The sequence below is a fragment of the Podarcis gaigeae genome (assembly GCF_964106915.1).
Source record: "Podarcis gaigeae genome assembly, chromosome: 3".
In the NCBI taxonomy this organism is placed as follows: Eukaryota; Metazoa; Chordata; class Lepidosauria; order Squamata; family Lacertidae; genus Podarcis; species Podarcis gaigeae.
This window is the reverse complement of record NC_139680.1, coordinates 38,632,140-38,658,893: the sequence shown is the minus strand read 5'-3', so window position 1 is coordinate 38,658,893 and position 26,754 is coordinate 38,632,140. Positions and strand designations below refer to the sequence as shown.

At 40.5% G+C, this 26,754-nt stretch overlaps 1 protein-coding gene across 9 annotated transcripts in view; it reads left to right on the top strand.

Annotated features, from left to right (window-relative positions):
- COL12A1 (collagen type XII alpha 1 chain) overlaps positions 1-26,754 on the top strand; it is a 115,896-nt gene that overhangs the window by 32,032 nt on the left and 57,110 nt on the right. For all 9 annotated transcript variants that reach the window (XM_083729655.1, XM_083729660.1, XM_083729657.1 and 6 more), the window contains exons 14-26: positions 10,761-11,030; positions 12,375-12,641; positions 14,658-14,850; positions 15,636-15,757; positions 19,737-19,886; positions 19,968-20,087; positions 20,844-21,008; positions 21,147-21,293; positions 22,134-22,276; positions 22,702-22,831; positions 23,824-23,969; positions 24,238-24,367; positions 25,791-25,930. In XM_083729655.1, the coding sequence (XP_083585781.1) occupies positions 10,761-11,030; positions 12,375-12,641; positions 14,658-14,850; positions 15,636-15,757; positions 19,737-19,886; positions 19,968-20,087; positions 20,844-21,008; positions 21,147-21,293; positions 22,134-22,276; positions 22,702-22,831; positions 23,824-23,969; positions 24,238-24,367; positions 25,791-25,930 (2,123 nt within the window). The remainder of the gene's footprint in view (positions 1-10,760; positions 11,031-12,374; positions 12,642-14,657; positions 14,851-15,635; positions 15,758-19,736; positions 19,887-19,967; positions 20,088-20,843; positions 21,009-21,146; positions 21,294-22,133; positions 22,277-22,701; positions 22,832-23,823; positions 23,970-24,237; positions 24,368-25,790; positions 25,931-26,754) is intronic.

The window sequence follows — 26,754 nt, the reverse complement described above, 5'->3', positions numbered from 1 at the left end:
TTTACATAGTAAAGATTATGCAATTCTTTACATACAGCGTTACATGCTGGATCAAGCCAAAGGCCCATGTAACCCATCCTCCTCCTTTAATAATGGCCAACCATATGTATACAGGAAGCCCACAAGCAGGACCTGAGTGCAACAGCTCTCTCCCTACTTGTGTTTCCTAGCAAGCAGTGCTTCCTTCTACAATGGAGGTAGAACATACCCATCATAGCTAGCAGCTGTTCATAGCCCTATCCTCCAAGAATTTGCCTAATCCTCCTTTAAAAGCATTCAGTTGGTGGCTATCACTACTTCTTCTGGGTGAATTTCATAGTTTAACTATGCACTGCTTATGAATGGCTGTTTCTTACAATCCCATTTTATGGGGTGAACTGCTATGCAGACACTCCCCTACAGATGCTTCCACATGCCCCCCACCCACCAACCAGCGAGAGGAATGCAGAGAAGCAGGAATTGCAGCAGTATCAAGAAATAAGGATAAACTTTGTATTATTGGGGGATTAAGAGTGCCAATAAAAATCTGACAGAACATGTCAAAAGATTCAAGCACAATAGAATGAAACAAGGAAGCACATCCCAGGCCATATAAAACTGAGTTTTATTTCCAGACTCCTCCCCCCATCCCCATATCAAAGAAGGTAGTGAACAAACTTATTTACTCCTAATATATTCATAAGTTGGAATCCTAAGAGGCCTTTGCACATGCACAATGCCATGTCTAGGGTGCATAATTTTCGATTTTCTTTTCTGGGAGTAGCTCTTTTAAAACACACAATAAAACAATCCCACTAAAATATCAAACAAAGAAATCCGATTAAAACAACACACTGATTTAAACAGGAAAGTCAGGCCAAGAACTCAAGGGAATGCATAAAAAACATCCTTGATGCCCTAATAATTTATTCCCTAAATACTGATTAAAATAAACAAACCCCCAGCTGCTACAAGTTAACTTTTTAATATAAACATTAATATGACTCTAATCAAAACCCTCCCTTCTCCCTCCAATCCTCCAATTTTTTTTATCTCTGTATATACGCATGTTTAACATAACTATTCAGCTTTATTGATAAGGCATAATGAAGTATACATCCTACATATATTTGGGTCTGTAGATGGCCTGGCTTCCATCTTCCAGACTTAAATATCACATGTTGTGCGAACTTCTCCATTATCGAAATATAACTTGGAAATCCCGCTTGCCTCTTTCGGTGGCGGATGATGACGACTTCTATAATTTATATGAATAGTTTTTAGAATGTTCATCCTCTGGAATGTGTTTATTCTTCAGCTGGATAAGAAAGCTATGCAAACATGTTGTAGCTGAGTTTTTGGAGCTCTTGAGAAGTTTTTGATTCTGGATTGTTTTATGATGAAAGTGAACAGAGCTCTGGCTGAGCACATAAAAAACAAAATGTCAAAAAATATATATGATTAAATTGGAGTGCCAGAGGAGACGTGGCAACGTTTTGAACTGGGCATGATGATTACAGTACAATTAACAGCACAGAAATAGAGTTAGTTTTCTCCCCAGCCCATCCTGTATACTCTTAGAGCAAGCTGCCTTCAATGGGTGGGATGAAAGACTTGTAGGCTTATTGTGTGTGAGAGAACACCAAGTTACGGTATAAGGATGGTCTTGAAAGAACAAGGGGTGGAAAGCAAAAAGTACTAGAATAGGATGGATTTTCACAAAGGGCTAATTAAAAAACCCTTAGTGATAAGAAATAACATAAGAAAAGATAAAGGTTACTCCTAGCTTGATAACTTAATGGAAACTTGTAAGTGGGATGGACACATGTCCTACTTTTCAGAAGACAGTCTTCTGTTTAAAGGACTGTCCATTCCAATTCTGGTTTAGAGAAAGAGCCATAAGAAGGGAGGTAAAGTACCATAAAGCTGCCCATCAGCTGGACTGGACTGTGGACTGAGCAGGTACACAAGTCGCCAAGGCACAATCTTCCCTACCATGGTGAGATGTATTGTGTTTGCAATTATTTCTAGGTTTATTTCTATACTCATTAGTATGTGCAGATTTATGCAAGTTTGTCCTCTTGTTCTCTTTTTTTGACAATGCAGTTCCTTTTTTCAAATGGTGATCTGGAAATGTCCAGCCCATGAATAAGAGATGCAGAGTCTTATCACCTTCCTTTATAACTCCACTTCACTTGCTTAATTATTCGTTATTAATAAATATTAACCTTTCATGGTTTAATTTTCCTTCAATACCTGCTGTGGCCTTTTTTCCTCCTCCCATCAAACTTAACTGTCTCTCAGTCATCTTTTCTTAGCAAGCAGTCATCTTTTCTTGGTCCAGCTGGAAAGCTATGACATGGCTAGAGGGCAGGCAAGGCCTATGAGGAGACACTTTATGGGCTGTGCCACTGAGGCTCATCTGAAAGTGGCTCAAGCCCAACTGGTGGAAAACACTGGGTGGTATCCAGTGAACCAGTTCTGTTAGTGCAAGGATTTCTGTTTGGATGATCCATTGTGTAGTCAGAAGTCTGTGTGCTAATGGAATTGGTTGGTTGGACACCTCCCACTGCCATAATTCATTTAACATAAAGTTTAGTTTAATGGAAGGTGACTGCTTGGAATGCCGTAACTGCCCAGAGGCCATTGTTGCGCAACGTCACATTTCTAGCTATCTAGTTGCTTATGTTCCTAACTAGCTACGCATCTTGTCTTCCCAACACTGAAAACTCTTCGCTATTGAAACCTGAAATGGTGTCCCTGTCAGTCTGGCTTCATGGACAAACGATGCATAACTTTGTAAGAGTGATCCATGTTACAGCAGATGAACTTTTAGATCTCTGTACTGACCCCACAGAGTCACACACAAACTTACTTTATAGCGCTTCTAAATTCACCCCATAGTATGGGACTTGGTGTGTATGTCTGCATTCTTTGTCTACCCACCTAGACCCTAATATAACTTTGTTCCCCACCCCAAGAATATTCTGTTTCCTGGAAGCTGCTCACTGTCTGGGAGTTAGAAGCTGCTAAAAGTACAGTGGTACCTCAGGTTAAGTACTTAATTCGTTCCAGAGGTCCGTACTTAACCTGAAACTGTTCTTAACCTGAAACACCACTTTAGCTAATGGGGCCTCCTGCTACTGCCACGCCACCGGAGCACGATTTCTGTTCTCATCCTGAAGCAAAGTTCTTAACCTGAGGTACTATTTCTGGGTTAGCGGAGTCTGTAACCGGAAGCGTCTGTAACCTGAAGCGTATGTAACCACTGTAATGTGTTTAAAATGTATAAAGAGTGTGTTCTCAGGGTCTGTTAATAGTTAAGGCATAACTATGTTAAGTGATCCTGAGTGTACATTCTTGCTTATTAACGTAATGCAGAGGTTTTCTAACTTTTTGAGTCTGTGGCTCCCTTGACCAACTACATTCTTTTTGCGGTACCCCAGTGGGGCTCAGGAGCCCAGTTATGTCACCCCTTGCCTGAAGAGCTGGCAGCCTCTCACCCTTTTTTGAACACTCTCCCTTGTGGAGTGTTCCCTCAGCCTCCTCTCCTCTCCCCTTGGGAGTCCTCTGGACAGCTGCTGCTGCTGCCCCTGGTCTCTGAGCTGCCCCCACTGCCCCAAAGAGAGGTGCCTCCTCACACTGCCCCACAGGGGCCTGGGAAGCACCACCTACACACCACCTATTCACCTGGGGAGCTTGTAGCCTGGGCTGCTGCAACCAACAGCTGTGTAAGCCTTTGGGAGGCAGAGATGCAAGAGGGCATCAGAGGAGGGAGGGAAAGAAAGAAAGAAAGAAAGAAAGAAAGAAAGAAAGAAAGAGGGACAGAGGTCAGTTTTGCCTGCTGCACCTCTGACCATCATTAAAGGCACCCCAGGGTGCCATGGCACACTGGATGAAAACCACTAACGTAAGGGATGCCTCATGTTGGAAATCAGATTAAAGTTCATAGAGTTCAACACACTTTGCAGAAATCCCAGTAACCAGCAGGTGCTAGCTAGAAGCTCTACCACAGGGTTTCCCAAAGTTGGGTCTCCAGCTGTTTTTGGACTACAATTCCCATCATCCCTAACCACTGGTCCTGCTAGCTAGGAGTGATGGGCGTTGTAGTCCAAAAACACCTGGAGACCCAAATTTGGGAAACCCTGGTCTACCAGAAATTGGCCAGTGGTCCACCAGAGGACTACATTGTACCTGACACACATCCTTCATGTAACCAATACTAAGATTTCGTCCTGAAATGGAACATAATATTGCTGTTATTATATGGCAGATGCACTGCCATATAATACCATATTCTACAAAGCTACTTACTGCTTTTCCTTGCAATTGTTGGTGCTGGATCAATTTCAAATTTTGGCATAGTTAGCTTAAAAAATGAATTGGAATATTTCACCTCATCATTCTCCTTCCTATGCCCCAACCCCCCTTGGAGTTTTCCATTTCCCCCTTTTTTTTCATAGCCTGAGCCAAAACCATGGGTCATACACTAGAAATAAAACATAATGATAAACGCAGCAATTGTAATGAATGGAAACCCAGTAGATGGCTAACAATCAACTTTTTCTGAGAGCTACTGTTTTTCTAATCTGTTTTTCCCATGGAGAGGAGGTGGTAAGAGCAGTTCTGGCAAGAGCTAACTTGTTTGCCTTGAGGTATTAATGTCAAATGACAAGAACATGCTCTATACTATATCTGTTAAATAGATTAATTTAAACAGAATATAAGATTATTATTATTATTATTATTACTGCAATTTTGGGACAAAAACTTCTGACAGAAACTATACTATTAGCTGTAATTTGCATAACCATTCTTTGAAAAATTGACAACTGACCTATGTCTGAAAATAATATCCCAGCATTGTCTTAAAGATATTACAAATATTGGATATCAGGGCCTCAGAATAACTGATCAAAGCAGAGGAACCAATTTACCATTTAAAGTACTCCATGTCATTAAAAGCAAGTCATCAGAACAAGCACTCAAACATTTTATACTTGTTTTGTGAACAACTGCATTATGTTTTGAATTGAAATTAATGCACAGTGTAGTTTTTGTAGGTAAACGTTGATGTGTTTTGGGCCAGTTTATTCCAGGAGATGATGTAGCCTACCTTTTGCAAATGCATTTAGCCTTCTGAGGTTACAAAACTTAGTTTAACAAAGTTATAAGAGTCCAATGCATCTCTCTGTAAATATTGGATATTTTTTCCTTCCCCCCCCCATAAAACTGAATAATGATTTATACCTCCAATGCTGAAGGAAATAGCACTCATCTTTTCAATCTCTGAGAACTGCAACGCTCAAAGACTTACTCTTTTGCAAAAGAGCTCATCATATTTTATGTTTTAGTTACAGATTTTTTTGCAGCATGCCTTTTTAATTGTAGAGAGTTATCAATCTCTAGATATTCTCTATTCTTCTGATATTCTAACAGTTAATTAAAAATGTTCTAGAGATTGTGGACCTCCTACAGATTGAATTGGTACCAGCACAAGTGACATTTCTTTACAATGAAGTTTTTAGCATAACATAGGAACGTTACGTACATGTTTTGAGTCGCAAAGGGCTTGCACCACACAAAGAGACTCTGTGTCTGCTGAGGAGATTTAGTGCTGTCTCATGCATTATTTAAATTTTGCATACTTAGTTTTTTGGATTCTGACATTTTCAAGAGACTTTTGCCAGTTGTCAAACAATCACGTCACTTGTCCTTTCTGTGGGAATGTCATATTTCTAGGAAAAAACAAATCAGCCTAGAGGAAGTGATCCATTCTGTAATAAAAGTGTTACTGGCTTCTTACAAATGCCTCTAGAATAGAAAGGCACGTTGCATAACTGCTGGAATTTTATGTGGTAAGGAAATGGAGGCATTTCCATGTAACCTAAATGATCCCAGCCAGCAGAATGATAATGAATAAATTGAGGTTCTGGACCAGACTTCTCTTCTGTCTTAATTCCACAAATTATGTATTATAGGCAGCCTCTACTCACCATGAAAGATACACATTGTTTCCAGAGGATGCAGAACATCCTCCCTGGCACCTTTCCAGCAAGCAGTTTGCTTGGACCAGAAGGCATAGTGCCTCCTATCCATTTGCCAGTGCTAGGAATCAATGTTGTAATGCTCCTTCCTTTCCCCCATAGCTTCTTGTGGCTACTCCATATCCCTTTCTATTTTAACTTCCTTGTTCCTAGATTGAGGGCATCAGCCAGAGGCACCAGGTATACAGTTCCTCCTTGTCTTGTTACAATCCTGCGTAGGAGATAACATTGATCATTGCATTTGTGGTCAAAGCAGGTTCACCAAGACAAAGCTTTGCATTTGCCGAACTGAAATCAATAGACTTAAGTTAGTCATCTCCATTGATTTCCGTGTTAGCCAGTTACAGGCTGCAGTGTCAGGGAAGCTAATATATAAAAACGGATTTGCAGTAAATTAATTTGCCCAATTCATTCCAATGACCCTATTTTGTGCTGTTGCCAGAAATGATGTTCATATGGAGATTGACAGTCCAATTCCTAGGCATGTCTACTCAGACATACCGTAAATCCCACTATATTTAATGTGGCTTACTCTCAAGGATTGTGCCTTGAATGAAAGGGAAGTGTGAGCCAGGTGGGACTGGAGGGGATACTGGCCGCATACTACAAACCATACATTTAAAACACATTAAAAGCACTTGCATCCTGGGAACTGTGGTTTGGTAAGGGTGCTGAGAATTGCAGCTCTGTGAGGGGTAAACTACTGTTTCAAGGATTCTTGGGGGGGGGGTGTACTTTAAATGTATGGAATGTACATAGTAAGAGAACGATCTCTGGGAGAAGATGCATGGAGTTGTGCAAGGAGAACAGAGGAAGCCCTGTTAGAAGATTCACTTGTAACTTTCTGTGGTTTCTGAGGCTTGTATAGATACAGATACTGCCTATCTAGTGATAGGAAGATGTTAACCTAGAATAGGGAAACTACTTAAAGAAAGTTATGGTTTGTGGCTGGGTAAGGTGGAAACAGTGGATATGGAATTTTGGAAACATTTGCATCTAGCTGCAGCCAGGCCTTTATGAAGTGCTTCAAATATTTTCCATATTTTAATGTACCCATGCTGTGACACAGATGAAATGTTAATGATTTCTAGTTGCATGAATGATGGAGACTTTGACTGCTCCTGGAGTCATTTGGCACATTGACTCAATGCTAATAGTAGGTCTTGGCCTTTTTGCCTGCATCACAATGGAATAGCTTTTCATGTTGATAATGCTTGTAAATTCTATCACTTATCTATTTTTCAAAAGTATACGCTAATGTTTCAGCCAAGATAGACCCCTCCCCATGGCAATTTTGCCTCAGTGGACCTCCAGAGAAGATTGGGGGTGGTGGTGGTGAGGAAGGAAGTCATTGTACTAGTGAATTCTATTCTGCAGTGAACTGACACCATTGTGTCTAAGCCTGAAAATCAACAACATAATGGGAGAAAACCAATCAGTTGGATCAAAAGTCCCCTGAAACGGAAAGGTTTTTGTGATCTTTGTAAAACAAAACAAAAACAACGAAAAAGTGAGCTTTATAAAACATTGTAAGTTGTGCCTTCAAAACAATATGTTGTGCAACTTAAACAGCCCTGTTCCTCATATTTGCCAAGTTCACCTCTGAAGGTTGTGGTAGTGAGAGCAGACCCTCATTTGATGATCTTCACATATGGGAATCTAACTGGGATCCACTGGAACTGCTTCAGAATCAATGTAATATGTTCTCAGTGGTTGATGCCTGCCTATAACTGAACTATCTCATTCTGGGGCAAATTCTGATATGTCTTTGCCTCAGTCTCACAGTGCATCTCAGATTTCCTTGGGACACTAATGGTGAGGATGGAAACATCTGGCATGTTTCTAAGGAATAAGAACCCTTCAGAAGAAAAGAATACTGGTGAATACATTAGTGTGTGCTGACCACAAGACTTGGTTCAGACCTCAAGCTGGTGTTTCATAAAGCTGCTAGATTTAGTTTAGCTGATGATCTGCAACTGAATCCCAGTTTAGAAAATCAAAACTTCATGCTGCTACCATTCACTCCTATGGGGAATTGAAAGAAAGGCTACAGGCTTTTTTCATTTTGACAGAATTGGGTGAAATTTACAGGCATAGTAGTCCTGCCTGATTGGAGAAAGTTAGCTAAAGTAGAGACAAATAGGTTCAAGGAATTTTATGCTGGACCTTTGCTTTTGTTTAAAGAACATTTTAAAAAAAACTTTTTAATTTTTTGGCAGAGTGGAATAAAATTTGCAGGCACCATGGCCTCTTTTGAAGTGCTGAATCCTGTCACATTTCAGAATGATGGTTTTATTGCAAGGATCAACCCTTACAATTTTGAGATAGTTAAAAAAGGATTCATTTACCCTCCCCATTCTTGTTTTACAGGCATTTTGTATGTGTAAATAACCCACACCACAACAGTACCCCTTGGTCAGAAACTTGCCAAGTTACAGAGCAATAGATCCAGGATTTTGTATTATTTTTTGATAGGTACCTTTGAAGTTGTTCTTTTTCTGGTGGAAGATTAAAAGAGATTTACTTCCCTTCCTGTGGTTTTATGGATAGCAATGTTAATATGAAAATGATGTACTTCAGGGTGGGGAATATGTGACCTGCCTTATGTTGTTGGACTCCAGTTTCCATCAGTCCTAGCCAATGTGCACCATAGAAGTGCCCCTAGAAAAGTAACCTGCAAAATGTCAGAAGCATAGGTGAAGCGGCTAGGGAGTTATGATGAATGGGGAAAAAAGATGGGCCAGGCTCTGGGGCCCAGAGACCCCCAGAGGTAGGGACTATACCCCCTGACCCTCCCCACACTGTGTCCCTGCCCCCAGGAGCAAATTTGGGACTGTGTTCAGGGGAGGAGATGGGGAAAGTCCTGTTGCACAATGCCACAGGTTTTAATTAGTTGGAATTTAGGGGGATATTTATTTCCATGTAAAATGTGTTTAGCATCAGGCTGCTATTCAATATGTTTTTCCTAAATGTATTATTTGACTTGAAAAGCAAGTCAACTTTCTTAGGAAAGGTGTCTTGCCACCAGTTCCCAGTTATCTGAGGTCAGCATTTTCCACTTAGCCCTTGTGGCTTTCTTGGAAACTCACAGTAATAGTTCATTCAACAAAAACATGGTATTTTTAAAACCACAGAACATCTTATGACTCCTGAATTATTATTATTATTATCATTGACATATATTATACTTCATTGGAAATAAATCACTTCTTCTATCTAATGGTACATATCCTAGTTCAGGTGACAATTGTTTCAAACATACAATTATTTTTGCAGTATGTCCAGTGTATAGATGTAGTCATCCAGATTTCCATAGTTAATTGTTGAAATATTATTATAACTGCAGATAGTTTAATCCTGAAGGCACACTATGGCAGAGGCTTGAAGTAAAGTAGTCAATGTAAAGTGGCCTATGTATTCATATTACATTAAAATATGGAAAGAAAAGCCATTTATTTTGAGACATCTGTACATTATATCAACACAATTTTTCCATATTTTTCCATTTGGATTGAAGTCATTTTTTTGAATGAATGAAAAAGCCATATTTTGAGAGCTGAAGCTTTACAGAACAAAGTAAAAAACAACAACAAATAAATTGTGTGTTTCTTTTGAAATCCAGCACCTTTCACTCCTCCAGGAAGGTTGTTCTCCTGGGGTTGTAGTCAGGCAAAGCTGGAAAAGCACTAACTAGGCTTTGTGAAGGAGTTAGGAGGACTCTGGGACCCTGTCAGAGCCTCACTCCTCTTTCCCAAAGCCCCAGCACCTTGCTTACTGGGCTTTGAGAAGATGTCCCCAATGTCCCCTCAACTCAGTGCCCAGTGCGTGCACATCACTCACACACAGCCCTAAATCTGCCCTTGTTGGAAGTGAAGCATAGGAAATGGCCAGTGGTAATAAGTAGCTATCCCCATAACTGACAGCAGGTTCGCACAGTCAGGTTAAGTAAAAATTAAAATAAAATGGATTGTATCCAATTCTGGCCTTACATCAGTGGATTGGATTTCTCTTAGTGTAACAGGACTTCCCCATATGCTCCTCCCCACTGCAGACCACCTGGAGCAGATTTTGAGGATGTATTGGGATCTGCAGGGGAGACGTCCACTCACAAAACATATACACAACTTTTAATAGACATCTGAAATCAGCCTTGTATCAGGAAGTTTTTAATGTTTGATGTCTTACTTTGTTTTTGCATGTGCTGGAGGCCTCCCAGAGCAGCTGGGAAAACCCAGGCAGGTTGGCGGGGTATAAATAATAGAATAATTGTTGTTGTTTATTTGCTACCACCCAATGTGAACTGAACTATCTGCTACTGTATTTTTGAAAATAGCAATGGAGTTTCAAAGTCTATGATCTTCATAATAGAGATGCGCCAAATTATTTGTAATTCAGACACTTTGTATGTTTTATTTCAGAACAATAATTTATTGCAGTATCTGTGAGAGTCACTAGATTTACACCCCCATTTTGAAGCAAAACTGCTTTGAGATCAGGAAAGTAGTTAAAATGGACTTTGGCCCAATGTATAGCTAAATTATATTATGTATATTCATTTAGTGTGTGCAAAAGTTTTCTCTTGACTTCAGGCACCTGGAATTCAACTTCTAAATGAATGAATTTAATATGCATTAGTTTTGCTGTGTTTTATTTCATGGCCTTTACTGTTCTTGGTTTATTGCAGCATTTATTTACTGTGTTTTAATCTACATTTCTTGCATTTCTCCTTTGCAGAACGTGGCTCCCCTCGTGACTTGGTAACCAGAGACATAACTGATACTACTATTGGAGTGTCATGGACAGCAGCTCCAGGATCAGTTAATCAGTACAGAATTATATGGAAATCACTTTATGATGATCAGTCTGGAGAGAAAACCGTTCCTGGAAATGTAATAAACACTGTACTGGAAAACCTTCAGCCTGAGACCAGATATAAAATTTCAGTCTTGGCTTCTTACAGAAGTGGAGAAGGAGCTCCTTTAGAGGGAGAAGCTACAACTGAAGGTAGATAGAATATAGAATCACTGGTAACAAAGATTCAAAACTTCTCATTTTCTTATAATTTATAATTTAATGTTAATGGGAAATATCTAGTGTAGTGCCAGAAGACATGCAAGGAGATGTCCTCCTTACACTCTGCATCTCCCAATCTGTGCTGTTGAGTTCCCCCAAACCCCCAGAGCAGATTTTGGGGAAAACATTGGGGAAGAGAAATAGAGCATGTGCATTGTACAGGTAAGTTTGCAATAGTGATGTTACTCAATGCACCTAATATTGGTAGGGAACATACTAGGATTAAAAAAGGCAGGGCCTGCTGGAATTGCGCCCTATCTATTTAGTTCTTAAATACCTAATTATTAGTTATACTATAATTCTGAATCGTGGAGAATTTGCACCCAAGTTTGGAATATGAAGCAATCCATGTTGCCTAGTTGAGTTCCAATTCAAGGATTCGTCGAAAAGGACATTAGCGCCTCAGAAGTGTTTCCATAGATTTTTGTCTTAAAACTTGAACTGAGGTTTGGTTGTGGGCATAGTTCAATGAGATTAGCAGATGGAGTGTAGGTGGGCTACCCGCTTCTTTTATCAGACAGTCCTTGTATTCATGACAGCAGAGAATTGTTCCTTTTGCTTGCTTCCATTCATCCTATGCCAGAAGCTATGGGTTGGAAAGTTCAAGCTTGTGCCAACTTTGCTGCTGCACCATCAAACATTAAAGTCATCCAGGAGGAGTTGACTTGCCCAGCAGTGCTGTAGTAATTAATAGAGCCACCTGCTATGGCTTCTTTTATTGTGCTGAATGAACCAACAGGAAATGGGAAACAGTGTTTAGTGTGGCATAAAAGCAGAAATTCCAAAGTTGCAGAGAAACAGTATACCCTGTGTGAACCTGGAACTATTTGTTCAAAGCACTGAGAGCCATTGTTGCAGCATTTTAATTATATATGGGTGAAGAGTCTGTGGTTGTGAGAAGCCAAGAAGGCCTGGTCTTTCCAGAGCCAAATGCAGTTGGATTTTCTAAATACTGAGAGCACATTTCCCAAATTTGAGAAATTTTTGCTCTTAAAAGGCATATTTACCAACTTTCACATGGGGAGATAGTATAGAAGCATGGCATAGAATCATAGCATTGTAGAGTTGGAAGGGACAACAAAGGTCAATTAGTCCAATCCCCTGCAATGCAGGAATCTTTTGTCCAATGTAGGACTTGAACCCACAACCCTGAGGTTAAGAGTCTCACTATTACAGAGGGTTGTAGCAGCAGTTTATATGTCAAGTTAAGTTTCACCAAAAACAAAAACAACCCACCCCAATATGTTTGCTTTCATTTTATTTTACACTGAAAAGTGTCTCCTAGCTCTAGGACCGTGAGAGTGGATGAAGAGAAAGAGACCACCATGAGAGTTACCTGGCAGCCTGCACCTGGAAAGGTTGTCAGCTACCGTGTAGTTTACCGGCCCCGTAGAGGAGGAAGACAAATGGTCGCAAAAGTGCCGCCTTCCTCCACCACCACCGTCCTGAAACGGCTCCAGCCACTGACGACTTACGACATCTCTGTCATTCCAATGTATAAAACTGGTGAAGGAAAACACAGACAAGGCGAAGGAACAACAGGTACATTGATTTCTACACTGCATGAATGTAGAGAGGTGTGTGTGTGTGTGTGTGTGTGTGTGTGTGTGTGTGTAAATTCACTCCTGCAACATGTACAGGTGAGTCTTTTAAAACAGGCCCCATGCAACATGTGTACTCTGTATCCACAGAGCTTCTTTTAAAGGACTCACCCTGTATGAGCATTAGTAAGGCTGCCAAAGACTGTAAATGTTAGTTTAAGATGTCATATTTTGTCATCTATGTGTGTGTTTACAATATTCTAGCTATTTTTAAACATGCTCCCTATCTGCTCCCAAGGTGACATGGGAGGGCCAGCCTCGTCAGATGTGGTATAAGCCGCTTGTCTCCTGCAAACCACACAAGGATTCTGCTGATCTCTGTGTTAATTCTTGGTTAAGCCCAGTGACAGAAAGGGAGATTAGCAAAGTGGCACAAAGAGCAAACAGGGAATTTATATGGGATTCTTTTGGCACACATTTTCAAGCAGCTTTATACCTCTTTTTAAAGTGCTGCTTCCTGCATGCCTTGTTTAGCAGTATGGGAAGCTGCTTGACCGTGTGGCAGTTAGAAATTACCTACTTGGATTTCTAACTGTTTTGTATGGAGTTTTAGTGGTGCTCAAAGCTTTCAATCTGAGCCAGAATTATTCGGTAACACTTAATCTCAGGAACATTTTCAGTTCCAGGGCTCCACAATGGAATATGTATAAATTATGAATAAAGGACAGATAACTTGAGCTGGTTCTCCTGGGAGCCAGCCTTTAACACACACCTGGAGAAAGTATTTTACAGAGCAACTTCCACAGGGTTTTGAACCCTCACTCCTCTGATCTTAGAAATTAAGCGGCCTTTATGTTAAGCTTCTATTGAGGCTGCTTCAGCCAAAGTAGAATAAATATTTTTAAATGGCTTTCCACTAGAGATCTAGGTTTGATGCTCTTCTTTCAGAGGCTCTGATTATGAATCATCATAGGAGCTATTAAAAGAGCAGCCTTTTGCAGTAACAGTGGTTTGAAAGGATGTTATAATTATGTCTTGCTATCAGTGATCCAGGAAGTGGGCTCACATCATCTTCTCCCCTAAGATTCTGAGTTTAGCGAGTTTAAAAAGCCAAGAAGGTGTGTCTGTTTCATCCCCTACTAGAATACTTGGCTTTTGCTCATTGAGATTAGATTGCTGCCCTTTTAGCTAAAAAACAAACAAACAAACAAACTGCAAATGAGATAGCATTCAACCCACTAGGAAAAATTGGCTCAGGAAGGAATCTATTGCTTGTTAAACCAGTAGTATATTATTCCAGTGTTCTTTAATCTGCATTGGCTGCACTGCTTGCCGGTTTCCAGATACAGTGCAAAATTGATGATGAGTGTTAACTAGCTTTAAGGTGCTCTAAATGGTTTGGAGCTTTAGAGACTAGTTCTCTGCTCCTGTTCCTCTTGGCATGGCAATGATTAGGTCATCTGAATTGCTTCAAAAATGAGAATGGTTGAGAGTTTTGTGGCACCTTACAGGTGAATAGAAAACATAAGAGTTTACAGATTAGAGCCCCCTTCATCTGAAGCATAGAATGTAAGAGTTACAGTCTGTGACATTTCAATGAAAACCTAAAATGTATACAACTTTGTAAGAAATCACTTATATCAGCTATAATGAGTGATAGCACCACCTTCATAGCTTTGCTCATTAAACAATCATAATGTGTGTGTGTGGGGGGGGGGAACCTATGGTGGTATCCATTTGGTAATATTGTGCATATGCAAGGGCTTTTGATCCAATAGAGGGATCTGGTAATAGAAGAGGAAGGGAGGGTTGTTGTTTTTTTACCATATCTCCTTCCTCCTATGCCACATTCTACCCTGTTCTGGAGGATCCCTCAACTCCTTGGAACCAATTTTCTTGGGCTGTTAGGGCAAAGCGTACAGGTGCTATAATGCATTCACTTTTAAAAAACTGAAATGAGGATTTTATGCTTGAATATAGCAAACACTTAATTTTGTGTGTTTCTTGACTGTTGCAGCTTCCCCATTTAAACCTCCCAGAAATCTGCACACTTCTGATTCTACGATGTCAAGTTTCCGTGTAACCTGGGAGCCAGCCCCCGGTGAAGTGACGGGTTATAAAGTAACTTTCCATCCAACTGGAGAAAGCAGGCGCCTTGGAGAATTAATAGTTGGGCCATATGACAACACTGTTGTATTGGAGGAGCTCAGGTATTGCCACTCATAATTTCCTTTCTTATCAGTATTCCCCCCCCCCAGGTATTTTTCGGTCAACTGCATCTCTTTCAGCATATAATAACCAATTCTCTCATCCAATGTTTATTTTTTAAAGTCTGTTTCATTAGCTGCCTTAGATGCCAAAGGCAGAAAGGCATGGTAGATATACTATTCAAATAAATGAATTAAAATATGACCCTCAAGAAAGCTTGTAAAAACCTTCTGCTGGGTCTGTAGTAGTTGTTAGCTGTCTTGATGGTCAAGCTTGGCTCAAAGCTAGGAGATACAGCTATAGATATTCAGTTGTAAGGACCAATCTCTTGCTTCTATAATAGTTTCTTGCTCAGTGCCATTTTTCTAGAAAAAGAGGTGCCGGAACTCACAATGAACACCTCCCTTTTTCTCTTAGAATGGCAATGGCGCTCACCTGAGAGGTGCCGGAAAGGAGTTCCTGTGAGTTCTCTGTGAAAAAGAAAGCTTTAGATTTCAGCTCCTGAAGACTTACCCTGCCTTAAAAATCCATGACAGGGAGAATCAAGAAGACCCAGGTTCCAATCCACACTTGGCCACAAAGCTTTTTTGGAAGATCTTGTTGGGCCAGCCTAACCCACCTGATATCCTTCTTAGGATAAAATCAGTGGGGAGAGAGCCATGTATTTTGCCCTGAGCTCCTTTGAGAAATGGCAGGATTAAAAACAGAGTGAATAAATCTATAAAGGTGTCAAAGTAAGCCATCCATTCAGTCTAATTTGCTTCATGTATGCATTTAAATCACACAGGGCAGGCACTTCCTACAAAGTCAATGTTTTTGGAATGTTTGAAGGAGGTGAAAGTGCACCACTGATTGGAGAAGAAATGACTACCCTTTCAGATACTGCTGAGGTGCCCTTTTTACCTGAAGGTAAATATGGTTTTAATGAGAAGCCCGTTTCTTATTTGGATATTCTAGCTGTAGATCTTTACCTTTATAAAACTGGTAAAGCGAACTGTTTTCAACACAATTAACTGATACAGTTATTTACTTGCAGGAGTAATTGCAAAAAGAAAAAAGGCTGCTTTTCATGAAGACCACTCCTTGGTCTTTAGTGACCATTTTTAAAGATAACTTCCCTCTCTGTTAGTTTCCATCTTTATGAAAAGGCGCTCTCTTATTTGTGAAGACTTAAATGATTATTGCCCCATTTCACATTATAGCTATGCAGACTTATACAGTTACTCTTGCATTGTCAAATACACGATTTACACACACACACACACACACACACACACACAAAAACAACCAACCATACAGCACTATATGGATTCAATAAACAGCCCATATGGTGCCACCACTGTCCTTTTCTTTGGAAATTAGAAAATGCTGTAGGAAGGATTTTGAAACCTTTCAGAGAATTTAGGGCAGGCATAGGCAAACTCGGCCTTCCAGATGTTTTGGGACTACAACTCCCATCATCCCTAGCTAACAGGGCCAGTGGTCGGGGATGATGGGAGTTGTATCCCAAAACATATGGAGGGCCGAGTTTGCCTATGCCTGATTTAGGGTGAATAAAATTTGGCCAGGATCCAAACAGCTATTTTATATGTGTCCAATGACTTCACCCATTGAATTTTTAAAAACATTTTTCTTTGACCCCTGTGGTGAATAACATACCATGTTTGAACATTCCCCAAAATTTCAAGAGGTTTACTCTATGGCAAGTGTTTGAAAAACTCCAAGCAAACATGGACATCTGGAATTACTTTCTTCAGTTCTTTGGATCCAGGACTGTTTCTGCACTGTATCTGCTTGATAGTGCAATCTTAAATACATTTACTAGGGAGTAAGCCCCAGTGCACACAGTGCAGCTTCTGAGTAAGCGTGCATATAATTCACTGTGCAATAGTTCACTGGCCAAAACTGAAACACTGTCAGAAGGCATATAATGCTGCAAGTGAAATGGGAAATACAGTGGTACCTCGGGTTAAGTACAGTGGTACCTCAGGTTACATACGCTTCAGGTTACAGACTCCGCTAACCCAGAAATAGTGCTTCAGGTTAAGAACTTTGCTTCAGGATGAGAACAGAAATCGGGCTCCGGTGGCGTGGCAGCAGCAGGAGGCCCCATTAGCTAAAGTGGTGTTTCAGGTTAAGAACAGTTTCAGGTTAAGTATGGACCTCCGGAACGAATTAAGTACTTAACCTGAGGTACCACTGTATTTAATTCATTCTGAAAATCCATTGCTGCAGTCTGCTGCTGCTGCGCCGCCGGAGCACGATTTCTGTTCTCATCCTGAAGCAAAGTTCTTAACCCGAGGTACTATTTCTGGGTTAGCGGAGTCTGTAACCTGAAGTGTATGTAACCTGAAGCATATGTAACCCAAGGTACCACTGTAGTAGTTAACTCCTCCATATAGAAAATGATCAGTGTTCTGAAACTTCACAGTGCTTCCCCTCAAGAGGGTGTGGGTGGGCATGAACGTATTTTCAAAAAGTGAAACTTGAACAAAATTCACAGGACAGGCATGTACAGTGGTACCTCGGGTTACATAAGCTCCAGGTTAAATACTCTTCAGGTAACCCGAGGTACCACTGTATGTGTGTGTGGCAGCAGGGATTGCATCTAGCAGTGTTAGGAAAGGCCCCCGCCCCCGCTCACTCGCAGGGCTTTTTGCAAGCAGTCTTTCAGCTTGTGTGTGTGTACTTTGTAAACATCTTAGAAGCCCATTCTGGTATTAAGTGGTATATAAGTAAAATTATATATATATAATCAAAATCTGACTTTGTGCTGTTGCATGGTTACATCGCAGGCTGGAAGGCAGTTTGTACAAGTGAGTGTAGGACTTTCTTAAAGCCTTTCAATGCGAAGCAGCAAGCGCAGCAGCAACAACAACAGATAACACCCATTGGCCACTTGACTGACATGATAAGCTAAATACAGTCCTCACCTCCATCCTAGGATTTATTTTATTTTTTTGCAAAGTTCTCTTGCTCCCTGCAAAAGAGGCAGAAAAATGAATTCCTCCTTTGAATGGAGTGAAAGAAATGCAGGGTTCAGTGCAGCACTATAATTCCACTGAAGTCACTTATACTGAGTTATACTGTGTTCCATTCTTATGGAGGAAAGAATACTTTTGAGGATGGAAAAGTCCATCCTTCACAGCAGGGAACCCTTGGATCCAACTCAGTAACTACAGTCTGGCTAAAACTAGGTATTTTTCAGTCTTATTTATTCTTAGGGGACAGTTAAGCACATGAGCTGCTATTTGACTAATTTTTACTTAGAGTAGGCTAATTGGAATGAATGAACATGACTTATGTCAATCTCAGTGGGTCCACTTTGATTAAAATGTAGTTAAGCACTACCCATACTTAACTCTCTCCCATTGAAATAAGTGCACCTTAAAAACTTCCTAATGTTGGCAGGATAATACCCCGTTTATATCATTGCAATTTCCCTTTATTCCTGCAGTTATTCCCTACAACCTAAGATGCTTTTCTTTCTTTCTTTTTTAAATAAATTGAGGTGAAGTGGCAGCCTTTATGGAAAATTGTGCTCATAAAAATCCATATGCTGCATTAAAACATATAGACTTTCTGCCGTGGCTTTCTGGTTGGAGACTAAATTTACAAAAGATTTGATGGCATTGATATTTCCAATGTTTAAAATTAAGGCCAGACTCCAGATAACCGTGTGTGTTGCTTTGCATTCACAATTATCAGGGCTTTTCTGGTCCCCTCCTCTCACACAAGGCTCTTAGAATCCTGAACAGTGTTAGCAAGTGCATGAACTTTAATATATACCCTATTTCATAATTGATGATTGTGTTGATTAAAGACTAGTGTTGTATTTTCTATGCAGAAGAGGATCATGCTTTTAAATCCTCAGGTACCTGGAATAGTTCTATTCATGAATCTACAGTTTTGGATCAATTATGTGGAACATAGATGAAATCACTCTGATGAGTGTGCCTGATTTTACTCAATGGGATTTCTTCCATGTAAAGACCAGAAGCTATGATGGCATGAAGCCAGAAGGTTTTGCTGCTGGTAACATGATCTCCAGAGGAAAAAAGGAGGAAGAGCACACATACACCCATTCAAACGGCTAATGAAAGGATCATATTTTAAACCCTTGTGTCTTTCTGCTTTGTATAAACACACTGTGATTTTCAGCATGTAGAAAGCAGTTCTTATTTTTATCCTACAAGTGGACAGTCCCCAATATTTTATTTACTTTCTCTCTGAAGCATTTAAAACTTTGTATAAATGTTTGTTTTTGTCACTTCTGATTCTTTTGTGTTTATGTGTGTTTCTGTATCTTATATGTGTTGTGTTCTTTCTCTTGTTGTGTTAAATGTGTAAAAGTCTGCACCATCTTCATTAACAGACCACAAAACAGTATAAAATTAATTTTATCATTTATCTCCACATATTAAGCATATGGACTAATTTCTAAAGATTCTTGTTTAACACTCCTCAGATTTTATCAATGCTCACACATATTTAACTGGAGAAGATGTGCAATTTTGAAGTAGTCATTGTCACTGGCTACCTAACTTAAGTTTATTTAGTTTTTCAATAATTTAGCTGTGTTGATTCTCACTGCCCTTGGGCCCAGGTTAAGTAATATTCTAATAGATCATGTCAGTGTTACGGGCAGCACTCACCAGAATATGCTTCACAGCACACCTTTTAAAGCAAATATTAATAATACATAATCTCGGAAGTGTTATTGGTAGCACTATGGAATGCTCCTAACAACTTTAAGTTCCAATTTATATAGAAGAACACTAGTCAGTTACTTAAGCCATGCATGCTGGACAATGTAAAAGAGGATAGGATAGAAAACAGCTGTTCGTTTGCTGCAACTAACACACTTGTATTTTGATTGCTGTGACAGGCCTGGAATGCAAAACCAAAGTAGAAGCAGATATTGTGTTGCTGGTGGATGGCTCGTGGAGCATTGGTCGGCAAAATTTTAAAACAATCAGAAGCTTCATTGGTCGCATTGTTGAAGTTTTTGACATTGGTCCCGACAAAGTGCAGATTGGTAAGCTTTGAATGTCATGAAATAATTTGGGGGTGTTGCTGTTTCGGAACCTTTTGCAACTAAGTTATATTTCTCTCCCAGCTCTTGCACAGTATAGTGGATCTCCTAGAACAGAATGGAACCTCAGTGCACACAAAACCAAACAGAGTTTGATGGATGCTGTTGCCAACTTGCCTTATAAAGGAGGGAACACCCTCACAGGTAACATTCTGTTGCTGAATTCATCATAAGGTGCACTGGGGAAATTAATACAATGTTATATGGTCTGAAAAGATTTTTTGTTTTGAATATATTATACTGACTTTATAGAGTGGACAAAGAAGTGTTTCTTTAATCTCCTCTGTTTATCTGCTGCCACTCAGTCTCTTCAAACAACACTCCACAGAATCTCTTCACAATGCTTCCCCAATTTCCTCAGCCAAGACCTTCAGTCCCTTATAGTAGCCCTTAAGGAACAACAACAACAAAGTCTGTGCTACAGATATCTCACAGGGAGCATCACTGCATAATCTTACTCTGTATAAGTGATCTCCAAACTAAGAGGGAAGTCTATGGTTACCAGGCAGAAAGTTGTCTCGCCAGTGCAAGTAGATAAATAGGTACCACTGCTGCAGGAAAGTAAACAATGTTTCTGTGTGCTCCGACACTCGTCACAGTGTCTCATTACACCAGAAGTGCAATGTCATGCTGGCCACATGACTCGGAAAGCTGAGGACAAACGCTGGCTCCCTCAGCCTGAAGCGAGATGAGCACCACACCCTATAGTCAAGTTTAACTGGACTTAACCGTCCAGGGGTCCTTTACCTATGAGTGGTAACCGTTAACAGCTGGAATGAAGTAAGTACTTAGGGCAAAGCTCTTAATGAAAGTAACCTATCCTACTTTAGGGACGTCTACCCTCTATGCTGGAATCTATGGCTAATGAATAATGCGTACCTGTGTGTGCTGTGATTTCAGGAGATGCTTTGAAATTCATCTTAAACAACAACTTTAAGATAGAAGCTGGCATGAGGCCTGGAGCTCGCAAAATTGGTGTCCTCATCACAGACGGCAAATCACAAGATGATATAGTTGTGCCATCTCAGTCACTGAGAGATTTGGGAGTGGAGCTGTATGCTGTTGGTGAGTATTATGTGGAGAGGTGGGAAATATAGAAGTTGGTTGGAAAACTAAATCACTCATTCTCCTTTATATGAATTGGGAAACAGTCTAACATGCCTAGGTTATTTTAAACTGTTTTATTTTTGTGACCTTTTAAAGGTATCAAAAATGCTGATGAAAATGAACTGAAGCAGATCGCAACAGACCCCGATAACATTCATGTTTATAATGTTGGAGATTTCGGCCTCCTTGTTACGATTATTGATGACCTCACTAATAATTTATGCAATAGTGTAAGAGGTCCAGGTATGTTTCTCTTTCTAGTTTCGTTTTCAACTTCTTTTTACCTTTTATATGATGCCTGCTGAATTTTTCCTAAATTACTTACTTGGAACTTTGTTTTTGCATTACTCCCATGGTGTTCTAGCTGTTAAAGCCCATCTGCTTTCTGAGCTCTCAGGTAGCATCTGAAGCTCTGGATCATGTGAGAAGCAGCAGTGTGGCAGCCCTTCTTCACACATGCCAGCATTACCACATTTTCTGTGAATGGGGAAATGCTGAGTGAGAACAAGTCATAGGATGGACTTCTCCCACATGACCCAAGTCGCCAATGTTTAGTTTCACAGTCCAGGAAGGAGTTGTACTACACTGGTGACTCCATCACAGAGTAATAAGAGAGAAGTTCCTTGGGAGGAAAATATATTCTATAGCCATTTTAAGACAGAGATACACATGATCATCTGTTGACATATTATTTAACAAGATAAAAGGGCAAATTCAAATGTTACAACAAGTCCTGCACAGAAACAAATATATGAAATAACATGCCCTCAGCATGTCATTTGTGATTTTTGCACATCAATTGGTTTTTTTGCTCTGAAGTTTTTACTGGCTGCAGTTTCTCAGTGCATGGACTTAGGTTTGCCATAACATCTCAAGTGTGATTACCACAGATTAAAGAATGCATCAGATTTTACTATAAATTATTTTATGCATATGAATCATATACATTTCAGTTCAGTAAGTAAATAGATCCAATACTTAAGTAAAAACAAGTTGAGTTGACATCTATTATTGTTTTGCATTTCCTTCTTTGGTAACCGTCCTAATGAAGATTTTATATTGTTCCTTTTTTTTGCATCACAGCTGATTTGGCACTACCACCAACCAATCTAAGAACCTCTGAGGAGACACCTTATTCCTTCAGAGTATCATGGACACCACCTACTGAGAGCGTTGATAGATACAGGGTTGAATATTATCCTGCAGATGGAGGCCCACGAAAGGAGGTCAGCACTGGACATCCAATTTTATTATTTTTAATTTATGTTTGTGTATGCCAGGGATTTTGCAGTGGCTCCGCTCCTTCCTCCTGGACCATATCCAGAAAGTAGTGCTGGGGGATGAATGTTCAGACCCCTGAGCTCTCACTTGTGGGGTGCCTCAGGGCTCTGTTTTCTCCCCCATGCTTTTCAATATCTATATGAAGCCACTGGGAGAGATCATCGGAGGGGAGGGCGTTTGGACTGGGTGTTCACCAGTATCCGGATGATACCCAGCTCTACCTCTTTTAAATTGGAACTAGTGAAGGCAGTGAATGTCCTGTGTGAGTGTCTTTACTAGAAGTTGCTTTTGTTCTATCAGGGCCAAGAGCAGAAATAGCAGTAGATAGATTTATGCACAATTATGTCTCCCGTTTCTTGTTTTCATGCAGGTGTTTGTAAGTCGTTCAGAGACGACTACAGTTCTGACTGGCCTCAAGCCCGAAACAAAGTATGTTGTGAATGTATATTCTGTGGTAGAAGGTACCAGTAGCATACCTCTAGAGGGCGTTGATACGACTTGTAAGTGTCAATTCAAATTCAATTAAGATATGTGATAATTCATCAAACTTCCAAACTGTTTTTAAAACAAAGTTCTGCATAGAATGTTTGTGGGAATATGGAGTGGAGATGAGAACTCCAAGCATATAAAAAACCTCTATGGATATTTTTAAAAATTGCAACCTCCTTGTAGATAGACATTACCTTACTGAACAACAAAATCATTCACTCTGGGAACTGTAGCTCTATGAGAGGAATAGGGGGTCTCCTAACAAGTCTCAGCACCCTTAACAAAGTACTGTCTCCAGGATTCTTTTTTTGGGGGGGGGGAGCCATGGCTGATTAAAGTGGTATGACACAACTTTAAACATATATTGAAGAAGGAGCCTACAATGAGAAAGAGAACATTGGGTACTTAATATTCTATGATATTATAAGCAATATGACAGGAGACTTTTGGTTCTTCAGTCCAGAGGGTAAAGTTATGAAAAGGATGAGTGCCAATCAAGCTGGGTGACCCTGAGAGTGTGATTCAGCTTTGTCAATATACATTTCAGATTTACCAATTTGGGATTGTGGCTGTGTAGATTAAGTCCAGAACAGATGAGAGAAACTATCCTGGACAGTTCTGTGTATTATGCTCTCATAGGATTAAAACACTGTTCACTGAAAGTCATGTACAGTTTGTGACCCACTAAACTAAGTTCAGACTATTAGCTATGCATCAGAACCTGCCAAGTACCTAACATCTCCCCTGTTCTTACAAACCCTGGGAGACTGCAAAAACAGGAGGTTTCTTAAGCCCTGTTGGGTCAGTATGTACAGCTGGTGGGCTGTGTTCAAACTAGTTGGTTATAAGTTGTGCGGGCCTGGTTTACTGCAAAAAGAATACAATAACTAAAAGCTACTCTCCATCTGAAAGCTGAAAGTTCAAGCATGTTTTCAAAAACAAAGACGTAAAATATGTTTATGGACACAAATAACTGATGTGAATCACATTTATGGTTCTGCAGTGCCAATCCCTTCAGTCAGAAACTTGAATGCGTATGACATCACCTCAACAACAATGCGTGTGCGATGGGAACCTGTCAGTGGAGCTACTGGCTATGTGCTGCTGTATGAACCTGTCAATGCCACAATACCAGCAACAGAGAAACAGGTAACAACAAATTTAAGAAAGAGAGACAGACAGAGAGAACCTGAATTTGCTTCTATATGCCAAAGCAGTGAGACATTTATTTGTTGTGTGCATAGATTATAAAATAAAGCAGCTTGATTGGAAAGTTATATATGAGTCAGGAAGTTGTAAATACATTATTAAACATGGAAGCTGAATTTTTTAAAAAACAATGTAAAGGCCCAAGCATTTTATTTTTCTTTCTAGTGGCTTCTTCTAAACTTCCTTGTTTCTTTTTCTCTTTTTCCAGATGCGTGTTGGAGCATCAGTGAATGATGTACAGCTGCTTGACCTGATTCCCAACACAGAATACACTTTAACAATTCATTCAGCTTTTGGTGACCTCATCAGTGATCCACTCACCACTCAGGAAGTCACCTGTAGGAATAATATCTTGCTTGTTTTATATCTACCTCCTCTTGGTTTAGTAATGCCATGCTTCAGTATATTAAATGTATACTGTGATTTGTGTACAGGCAACTTCTCACTTGCCACTTATGCATGACCGTGTACATGCACAACTCTCATGAACTGGATGTGCCGCGTGACTTTGTTGAGGCTGCTAGGTGTCCCTGCCTAATAGCTGACTTGTGGGGTAGCGCAGCAGGAACAGCAACAGCCACTTTCCTGTTCACTAGCCATTAGGAGGGGAGGCTCAGCAGTCCCCTCCAGCTCATTAGGGGCCCTCCCTGGAGCCCAATGAGGATGTCCTCTGGGCTCTGGGGAGGGTCTGCTCATGAGCTGGAGGAGGAGCAGTGCTTTGTTGAGGCTCTCCACCTAAAAACTGACACGCAGGAGAGAGCTGCTTTGCTGCACCTCATTTGTTAGGCGGGGAGGGTCAGCACTCTCAACAAAGCCCTGCTGTTCCTCTGACTCATAAGGAGACTCCCAACAGAACCCAAAGAGGATGTCCTTGTTGGGCTCTGGGGAGGGTCTCCTCATGAGGACTCTACAGGGTTCTCCCCACTTATGCACATTTCACTTATGGATGTGGAGGGCCTAAACATTACCCTTGGGTAAGTGAGGTGTTGCCTGTACATAGTTACACTGGCGGAGGAACAGGAGTGCAGTGGGAGCGCATTGCCATGGCAGCGCGATCCCGGTGGGGTGCCTTGCGGCTGCTCCCCCACCTGCACTGGGCACCACGCCCCCGCAGGCGACATGCCATGCCCCCAGGATGCTTGTCACACCCCCAGGATGCATGCCAGCCCCAGCCCCTCCTGCTCTCCGCCCCCCGGTGCCGGAGCATGAAGCTCCACCACTGCATAGTTATACCATTACTCAGTTATTTAGACACATTCTAGGGGCTTGGATTATTGTCACTAAACCCTTCCACTAATACATAAAATGTGATAGTGCTGCTGTACCCATACAGTGCTTGAAATTTGGCTGCTAAAAAACAATTCCAAAGATGTTCTGAAAAAGGCACATATCATGTTATTCTCCCTGGGAAGCCTTTAGATATGGCTGTTCATATAGCACAGGCATAAGGCGTATTAGGAATAGATGATAGTTTTTTCCCCCTCTGGAGAATTGAAGGTTTTTATGAGAATAACCATTTCTTATTGTGTATATATACTTGCCCATTTTTACCTCCCATAAGCATGTTTTTCTGGTTTACATATTGTATCAATAACTTGTAAAATCTTTTTGAAAGGTGGCATTCTTACTTCAATTATTTTTTTAATATGAATGTAAAAGTTACATGGACTAGGAGATTTAAAGATAAATATTTGCCAAAATATAAACCTGTTTGGGGGATGGCATTTAATATTCTTGCCGGTATGTCTGATTATTCGACAGTACCTTTAAGTGGAGCAAAAAGCCTAATGGTAAGAGATATTACTCACAGCAGCATGAGAGTCGTTTGGGAACGTGCTCCAGGGAAAGTTCGGAAATACATATTGAGATACAAAGCAGCTGGGGAAGATGACGTGAAAGAGGTAGGTGAATTTTAGCTAATATGTGAAGATAGCTTAAGTGGAGTATTACAGCATGACCACCTGCAGCAGTGTTATTAAGGAGCAATCCGATGCCTGAGTTCCTGATACGTAACATTATTTCCCCTCTTAAACAAATTTAGATCCTTTGGTTTCAGTGGTACTGAACCAACATATATGGATTGTTCTTCTCTTAGAAGTTAGCATTGCTAAGCCACAGGATTCTTATGTTATAGATACAAGTGGTAAAAGAGTGACAATGGCTAGCATGTGTACTTTGCTTGCAAAAGGAATATTTTAAAAATAAAATAAAAAGTGACCAAGGAATATAGAAAAAAGCTATGTGAAGCAAGCCAGTATGAGGATACAGTTGTACCTTGGGTTACATATGCTTCAGGTTACAGACTCCGCTAACCCAGAAATAGTACTTTGGGTTAAGAACTTTGCTTCAGGATGAGAACAGAAATCATCCAGCGGCAGTGCAGCAGCAGTGGGAGGCCCCATTAGCTAAAGTGGTGCTTCAGGTTAAGAACAGTTTCAGGTTAAGAACAGACTTCCAGAACGAATTAAGTACGTAACCAGAGGTACCACTGTACAGGACTGAACGGCTGTGAATATTGTACCACAGCAAGACTGGTGAAACAGCTTGGCAAAAAGCACCATCATGAACATTAAATTGAAGGCTGGGAAAAGTTCAGGGCTTTGTCCTTATAGCAGCCTTCCCCAGCTTGGTCCCTCCATATGTTTTTGGACAATAACTCCTTTTAGCTTCAGCCACTAGGGATGATGGTCCTAGATCATGGAGAAGGATAAAAGAAAATATATTC